Raw genomic sequence first — 9,158 nt, forward strand, 5'->3', positions numbered from 1 at the left:
TTCTACTGAACTATGTGTCTCCTTTGTAAGGTGAGATCACTGGGCCAATGCTGCCTCATACCGTGATGGTGGGGGTTCGGTCTGATAACGAATAACAGCATGCTTTATTAACTGTAATGCATGCGAAATACTGCAGTTGTTCTTTCCCCTTACTTCTCCTTCCTTCAAAACCAGGGCTACTCCTAGTTAGGTCCATTCATTATGTTACTTGACTCTTTTTCCAGTCCCAGGAACCCTCAAGTTAAGTGTGGATACAGCCAAGCCAAGCCAAGAATCACACTATGCACAACCGGTCCCCCAAATGGCACAGAAATGGCATCAAGCAACTCTAAGCACGAAGGTAAGAATCTCTTTGTAGGGTGAGCCTGCAGTTCCCGAGGACCAGGAAGCACAACAAGAAGAGCCTGAAGAAGACACAGGCCAACAAAGCCAAGGCTGTGAGCTCGTGTGCTAAGGCCACCAAAGTCTGTGAAGCTTAAGGAATTTATGCACCCAATCCAAAAACGGTGCCAGGATCAAGGTTCATCAGAATGAGACTCAACTCAAGGGAAAGGCCAACACTCAAATCAAGTTCAAGACCCAAGTCCAAACCACACCCTAGAATAAGGCCCAGGCCCAGGCTGCACTGCACCTGCAGCTCTAGTTCTGGCTCAGGTTCTCCCCACCATTGTACAGCTCCCCATATATACTCTGTAGAACAACCTCTGAGTGCCAACCCAGGATGGAAGAACTCTAGTGACTCCTGGGCTGCTGTCTGCATGGGATTAGTGGCCTCTTGTGCTGCTGGTGCAAATAAACCTGACACAGGGCAAAACAATTTAATTTGGAAGAAGCTTTGCCATCCTCAGTTTAAAATTTTATTTTCATCTGGGAGGCAGATGTGCAGAGAGAGAAGGAAAGACAGGCAGAGATCGATCTTTGAGCTACTGGTTAACTCCCCAAATGGCCACAATGGCCAGAGCTGAGCCAGTCTGAAGCCAGAAGTAAAGAGCTTTTTCTGGATCTCCCATGTGGGTGCAGGGACCTAAGGATTTGAACCATCCTCTACTGCTTTCCTAGGCCTTAGACAGGGAGCTGCAGTGAAAGTGGGGCAGCCAGGATTCAAACCAGTGCTCCTATGGGATGCTGGCACTGGATGAAAAAGATTAGCTTACTAAACCGCTGTGTCAGTTCTGCCTTCTTCATTTTAATCGGCAGCCTTACAAGGTTCAGCAGGGAAAGATGCTGACTTGGAGCTTTCTCTGTAGGGCAGCCTTCACCTCCTTGTTGCGGAGGCTGTAGATGAAGGGATTGAGCATGGGGATTATGATGGTGTAGAAGACAGACACTACTTGGCTGTTACTGTCATCAGTGGATCCATGGGGCTGGACATAGGTGAACACCACGGTGCCATAGAAGATGGCAATGGCCAGAAAGTGGGAGGCACACGTGGAGAAGGCCTTCTTCCGCCCAGCTGTTGAGCGCATCTTCCCAATTGCCACCAGTACAAAGCTGTAGGAGATAAGGATGACTATGGCAGGCACAAGGGTCACGAGAGCAGAGAACATGTAGAGGACCATCTCTGCTGTGGCTGTGTTGGCACAGGCCAGGCGCAGAAGGGGTGGGATGTCACAGAAGTAGTGTATCACCTGATTGGGCCCGCAGAAAGGCAGGGCAAAGACATTCCCAGTTTGGATAGCAGAGTTGGCTCCTCCAAATGCATAGCAAGCAGCCACCAGCTGGAGACAGACCCTCTTGGTCATCGTAGAACTGTAATGGAGGGGGCGGCAGATGGCCACAAAGCGGTCATAGGCCATGGAGGCCAGCAGGAAGCTTTCAGCTGTCACATGCACCACAAAGAATGTCAGCTGGGCCACACAACCCTTGAAAGAGATGGACTTGTCAGAGGCCAGAAAGTTGACCAAGAGCTTGGGTGTGACCACAGAAGAATAGCAAATATCGAGAAAAGAGAGAGCACTGAGGAAAAAATACATGGGGTTATGGAGCCGGGAGTCTGTGAAGATGAGTGAGATCATGCCCAGGTTGCCCAGCAGTGTCAGGATGTAGATGAGCAGGAATATTCCAAAGAGAAGCTCCTGGATGTCCGGGTGATCAGAGAATCCCAGCAGGATGAATGTTGTGACTGGGGTGTGGTTGCCGGTGGCAAGGGTTAGCTCCCTTGGAGTCATCTGCAGGGGTGACAGTTGATGATCGCTCAATCAGCATGACTTAAGTCTATACATCACTGTGCTCTGTACAATGAGAGAACATTGTAAGCTCCCTAGACAGGGCTCTAATGTGCTTCCTGTTCACTGTTCCGTTGGGCAGTTCTATTCTCTGTGGGCCTCTGACTCACCAGCCCAGCCAAGGTTTGGTATTGAAGATCTTTGACGTCACAATGTAGTAGTCTGACCATGAATACATCTTTCCTAAGCTTCCTGTCTGGAGACAAATCGTTTTTTTTTTTTTTTAATATAAGTTTATTTTTATTTTTATTTTTCTACTGGAAAGACAGATTTAGGGAGAGAAGGAGAGACAGAAAAATTCCATCCGCTGGTTCACTCCCCAAGTAGCCACAACAGCTACAGCTGAACCGATCTGAATTCAGGAGCCAAGAGCTTCTTCTGTACTTCCCATGCAGATGCAGGGTCCCAAAGCTTTGAGCTACCCTCTGCTGCTTTCTTAGGCCACAAGGAGGGAGTTGGATGGGAAATGGAGCAGCCAGGATATGAACTGGCACACATATGAGATTCTGGTATATACAAGGTGAGGATTTAGCCACTAGGCTATTGTGCCAGGCCCTGGAGACAGATCTTGGTGCAGGTATGTGTCAGGGAGCATAGGAAGAATCTATGTGAACTTGCTTAGAAAAGGGAATAATCTTGGGGCTGTCATTGTGGCATAGTGAGTTAAGCTACTGCCTGTAATGCTGGCATCCCATATGGGTGCTGGCTTGTGTTCTAGCTTTCTTTCTTTCTTTCTTTCTTTCTTTCTTTCTTTCTTTCTTTCTTTCTTTCTTTCTTTCTTTCTTTCTTTCTTTCTTCCTCCATGATGGTTTCCTTATATTAGAGAGAACATACTTGTCCTTTTGGGATTGATTTATTTCATTGAGCATAATGGTCCATTTGGGACCATCTAGTTGCAAATGGTATAATTTTATTCTTTTTAGTGGCTGAGTAATAGTCCACGGAGCAGACGGGGATCTGAATTGTTTCCATGTCTTTGCTATTGTAGATTGTGCTGCTGTAAATACAGTATTACAGATCCTCTTCTTCTTATTAGCTCCCCCACTTTCAATTCAACTCCCTGCTAACATTCAGAATAAAGCAACAGTGGATGGCTCAACAGGTGTTGGGCTCCTGCACTTATGTGGGAGATTGAATGAAATTTTTGGCTCTTAACTTTGACCTGACCAGCTACACCTGCTGTAGCCCTTTGGGGAATGAGCCAGTAGGTGGAGGACCTGTCTCTGTTTCTCCCCTGTAGCCATAGCTTCCAAATAGGTGAAAGAATAAATCCTTAAAATCACAATCATCTTTATCTGATTATAATGGACAGCTTTAGGAAGCTCTGTCCAGTACACAAGGATCAGTTGAAGTACCTTGGCCACTCATTGCAGTGACCTTTGGTGAATATATTTTACACTAAATAGCACAAAGTATTTGAGAAAGCCTGTTAACATAAACGAATACATGCAGACACAAGTAGTTTTTTATGGTAATATCTTTCAGTTCCTTGAGCAAGTTCTTAGTTATGCCAAAAATCACCCAGTGGTGTGTCATCAAAAACTATTTTTAACGCTTTAACATCTGTTCATTTGAAAAGATCCTCGTATTTGGTAAAAAATTTTTATTTGAATTTAAAGAGATGGTAGAGGCAGTTATTAAAGTCTCTTATTTTTCCAACACTTATTTATCAAATTATTTCGCTGTATGAGAGCCTGGAAGTCTTTGTATGCTGCTGTAATGCCTTCCAGTAAGACTCAGGCTTGAGTAGAAGCATACATTCATCTTTTTTTTTTTAATTGTACAGATTTATGGGGTACTTGTGATAACACAATGTATTCGATGTGCAATCACCAAATCAAGGTAATTAGCATTTCTATCTCCTTAAACATTTGTCATTATTTGTATTGCCTCTCCTAGTTTTTTTACAAAATATATAAGAAACTGGTGTAAACTACATCCACCCTGCTATACTACAGAACACTTATTCCCCCTACATAACTGCATTTGGGTGCCTGTTATCTGTTGTTTCCTCCATCTCCTCCATAGAAGCATGCATTTCTTTGCAAAAGTGAAAGAAGGGCAATTGTGAAGGGGAAGATAAGAAGAGGGCTCAGCATTTCCAGCAGACATGTCCTCAGGATGTCAATTTTAGGACAGAGACAATATGAACACTAAGGTTGAGGACATCAGTTTCCTTCAGCTTGCTTTGCTGTGAACCCTCTGAAGAATCCTTACTTCCTGTGAGGATACACAACCCATTGAAGACCACGGACTTAGAAGAAAGCAGTCAGTTTCTGAAACTCCCAGGACCCTCCTTCTTCCCTGGGTGCTTCCCTGGAGCTGGGGCTATGAACATGGGATGGTAGGAGAATACTCTAGACAACCCATGCCCTTTATGAGGCTAATCTTGAGTTTATTGTAGAAGTCAGAACATACAACTCCAAAAGGCAGGGTCCGGATGGGGTGGCAGAATCAAATAACCTCATGATCCCATCCTGAGGTTTAATCTGGTAAGGCCAGCTTTTGGCCCTGGACTCGAATTTCTCCACCCAGCAGTATCATTTGTGTACTCTTTCTTTTTGACTTTCTAAGGGGTCTAGTTCTGTACAAATTCAAGTGTTCACGATCTCTGAGCTGCAGTGAATATTATTGCATACAGGCTGATCCCGTAGAGGCATGCATACCTAAAGCCATGCTCAACATTTTAAATTTAGGCTGAATGCCTGATTTTACTTTTCAGCAAATGAAGTTCCTTGTCCTCCCTAATTCCCTTTCCACCATCTTCCCATGGGCAGGACTGTGTGCGACCTAGTCCTCTCCTGTTCGCACCCAAACTTCCAGATTTCCTTTTGATTTCTTCAGAGACTTATCTATTAGCAACCCTTAATTGAGGTGACCTTGACCAATGGTCTTACAGAGGCTATTGAAAAGCTGCTGTAAGCTTCTGCCAATAATCCTGCAAAAATCTTGCTTAGCCTTTCTAGGCAGACTTGTCTTACTCAATTGAATTCTTATTTGTGTAAGAATCTTGCAGTTGGTTTATAATCTTGCAGTTGGTTTTCATTCATGCATGTAGACGCTAACAGAACTCTAGCAATATTTCCAAGTCTTCCTTTCCCCCACAGGGCCAACTGGCTTCCATATTACATCATACTTTCTGAGAGTAGAGGCTATATTCACTTTTATATCAGGCAAACAATACACATTTGAACAACTGCCACTGTTGAAAAATATTTGTTCAAAGAGTTGAATAAAGACTCTTGAAATAATTGCAGTTGTTCAAAAGTATTTCAACAATTACTGTTGCTCGAAATACTTCAGCAACTCTTGTTAAAAATAGCATAAGATGTGGCTGTGGCCATTTAAGACCTCAAAATTTTGTTGAAGGACCAACTTGCTTCCATAGGGTGGCTGAGGCTGGGAGTGATGTGGGCAGGCTTCGGGGTGAGCAAGGCTGGAATTTGCAGAATGAGGTGGAGGATGTGGGGAAGTCCAATGGCCTGAAAGTGGGCGGTAAACATCAACTAGGCAAAATGTGGGTTGGAATGTGTCAGGAAGCTTGGTGCAGTTCCCCAACCTTTCAGAACCTCAACTTGGTCTGTGTTTGTGATGACTGAACGCTAACATACTGCACTTCCAGAAACATAGCATGCACTTGAGATACACTAGCTTCCATCCCACCACAAAGCAGCTTATGAACTCACAGTGAAGAGGGACTGGAAGAATTGCCAAGGACCCCTGAATGCTATCAGATCAGAGGCTGGCAGAGTGGGGGCGGGTGGGTTGGGTGTGGATTTTGGAGGAACAGAATGGGGAGAGAACAGGCAACCTTGGCTTTCTGAATCAGCTCTTGTAGAACCCAGCAGAATTTCCAACACACAATACCGACCTTAGCCGATGGGCCTCCTAGGTTGTTCCGCCTCCAGGGGAACTCAGCGTCCTCTCAGCCTGGCCATCTTGGGTGGCTGGGGAGCTCCCTTTCATTCGAGCCTGTGTGTTTCAGGTTCTCCCCACTAGAGTTGCTTCCAGGTTGTCCACACATGCAGACCTGATGACAAGACACGCAGTTCAGACAGGCAGAAGCAGTGGACACGTTCTGGTTCCGCTCGGAGTTTATCAAGCCAACTCCATCCTCTCACGATCTCCCATGGCTTTGGACGACTAGACCTCTGGGGAGGTTCGTGAAACACACCTGTCTCTGTAACTTCTCCTGGGGTTCAGACTGCAGGGAGGAAGAGGTGAGTCTCTGCGGATGAGGACCTCGAGGCTGATGGGGTGGTGAACGTCTCCTTGAGGCGCTGAAGCTGTGGCTCCCTTCTTGTCAGAAGGAACAGACTGGAGTCTTCCCACATCCTCTTTGGATCGTAAAGTCTGGATGAAAAGAAGTCGGTTTGCCCTTTGGGGGTTTGCAGGGACCTGGGAGGGGTGCAGTTTACTTAGTTATTCAACTAAATGACCCATGAGGCCTGTCTGATGGACACTGAGGGCTAATAAAAACAGCAGCAGCAGCAACAACAACAACAACAACAACAACAAGCGGGCTAGAGTGTGGGCTAGGGCTAGGCTGAGGGCCAAGTCCCTCATCCTCATCATTGTTGCACAGCATTTTTGTGGTCAGAGGCCATGTTCCAGCCCTTGTGGCACATGGAGGGGACTGCAACAACCACAGGGCAGGGACTCTGGGGCCTGACCCTCCAGGAAGCATTCTTGGCTTTGGCCGCTAGGGAATCATCTGAAGAATCACTGGGGGCCTTGTTAACAGAATTGGTAATTTGTTTATTTTAGCAATTCAAAATGATATTTTCAGAAACAGATCTAAGCACAGTGAATGTCAGTGGGCACAAGGAAGAGGCAGGGGATTTGTTACTGGGAGTACAATGTATGCTGTTCATCGCTGGGAGTCACTCCCTGGCTTCTTGCTCCCTTCCTGGGCTTTGCTGGGGTAGGGCGGGGGTGGTGCGGGCTCTCCCCTACTCATTCATCACCTGGCACCGCTCTCCTGAGTCTACCCCATGCTAGGCTCAGCTGAGGCTCCTGGAGCAAGAGTGCTAGAGAATGAGAGCACAGCCATTTCAGTGACTGGGCTTCAGCTGAGGGAAGTGATGAAGCAGAGACATTGAGTCAGGAAGGAGCTGCCTGGTGGGAAGACCAGGAACATGCTTAGGGTAGCAAACGAGACTCGTGGACATTACTAGCACACATAAATAAACACATGTGTTTGGATGCTCAAAGGAAGGCATCAGGGAAGGATAAGATGATGGGATTTGCAAGGGGCAGGTGCTTCGTGCAGCAGTGAAGACTCTGCTTGGGATGCCTACATTCGATGTTGAGTCTTGGGCTTGACTCCTAGCTTCCTTGATTCCAGCTTTCTGCTAGTGCACCCTCTGGAAGGCAGACGTTCAAGTATTTGAGTCCCTGTCACTCACCTGGGAGTCCCCATGCTGAGTTTTTAGCTTCTAGATTTGTCTGAGCCAACCCCAGCTGTTGTGGATGTTGGGGGATTAAGCCAGCGGATGGAGATGGCTCCATGTCTGTATGTCTCTGTGCCACTACCTTTCAAAAATAAATGAATAAACAAACAAACAAACAAAGCAAGCAAGCAAGCAAGGAAGCAAGCTGGAAGCCCATATGGTGACACAGCAGGCTAATACTTAATCCTGTGGTGCTGTACATCCCGTAGGAGTGCCAGTTCATGTCCCAGCTGCACCACTTCCAATCGAGCTCTCTGCTATTGGCCTGGGACAGCAGTGAAGGATGGCCCAAATCCTTGGGTCCCTGCACCCACGTGGGAGATCCAGAAGAAGCTGCTGGTTCCTGGCTTCGGATCAGATCAGCTCTGTCCATTGCAGCCATTTGGGGAGTGAATGAGTGGATGGATGATGATGATTCACTCTCCAAGTGAGCACAACGGCCGATGTTATGCCGATCCGAAGCCAGGAGCCTCTTCTGGGTCTCCCACGCGGGTGCAGGGTCCCAAAGCTTTGGGCCGTCCTCTGCTGCTTTCCTGGGCCACAGGCAGGGAGCTGGAAGGGAAGCGGGGCTGCTGGGATTAGAACCGGCGCCCATATGGGATCCTGGGCGTGCAAGGCGAGGCCTTAACCACTTGCGCCACTGCGCTGGGCCCAAAATCTTACCTTTAAAATAAAAATAAGTATATCTTTAAAAAAGATTGATCTGAGAGGAGAGGTGAGACACAAGAATTGCTCTAAGTTGATAACTGTGAGGTTAGGTGATAGGTATTTGGGAGTGAATTGATCATACTGCTTTTGAATCTATTTGAAGACTCCAATAATAATTTTAAAAAACATTGCAGCATCACAAAAAAATAAAATCTTTGTTGCAACTCCTTATACTTAAGTTTTTCTGTTCAGTATTGGCTCAAGAAAATTCCTAAGCAGAGTGGCATGCACCATAATATATCAGGGTTTATCTCACAGGAAGTGAAACTGATGTTCAAAGAGGACCGACTTGCCTGGAGTCACGTAGATAGTTTGTTCTATGCTCAAAATTTACTCGTGTCTCCTACATCTAGTCCACAAATCTTCACATAATCCCTTCCTCTTCTCAGATGGTGAATGGTCAATAATTTGGGATAAATAAACGTAGGAAACCTCTACCTTACCACAACACAGAGGGTGTGTGGTGGTTTCACTTTTCAAGAAGAAAAAAGTTAAGACAAACGTAAGCCACAAAAAGTAATATAATAAATAACAGATATCCATCACTCTGACTTAATAAATGGACACACTGTTGTTGTTCATGTTTCATAGATATTAAATAAGAGAAACAATGTGTACTAGGCCACTGAAATTTTCATAGATTCTACTGCCGTCTTGTGCTTCTTGCCTTGAAACAATCATGATGATAAATTTGGTTTTTATCCTTCAGTCCGTGGAAACAGATTTTTAAGAAGACTTTGACTCACACAAGTATAAAAAGAAGTATGTATCA

At 45.8% G+C, this 9,158-nt stretch overlaps 1 protein-coding gene across 1 annotated transcript; it reads right to left on the bottom strand.

The window, feature by feature from the left end:
• Positions 1–1,207: 1,207 nt before the first annotated feature.
• LOC121172386 (olfactory receptor 1052-like) lies at positions 1,208–2,168 on the bottom strand. Its single transcript, XM_041004253.1, has one exon. It carries the CDS (start codon positions 2,166–2,168, stop codon positions 1,209–1,211), a length of 960 nt encoding a protein of 319 aa, XP_040860187.1. The 3' UTR covers position 1,208.
• Between the last annotated feature and the right edge of the window lie 6,990 nt (positions 2,169–9,158).

This window comes from Ochotona curzoniae, unplaced genomic scaffold (assembly GCF_017591425.1).
Source record: "Ochotona curzoniae isolate NIBS_2020 unplaced genomic scaffold, NIBS_Ocur_1.0 scaffold_3171, whole genome shotgun sequence".
NCBI lineage: Eukaryota > Metazoa > Chordata > Mammalia > Lagomorpha > Ochotonidae > Ochotona > Ochotona curzoniae.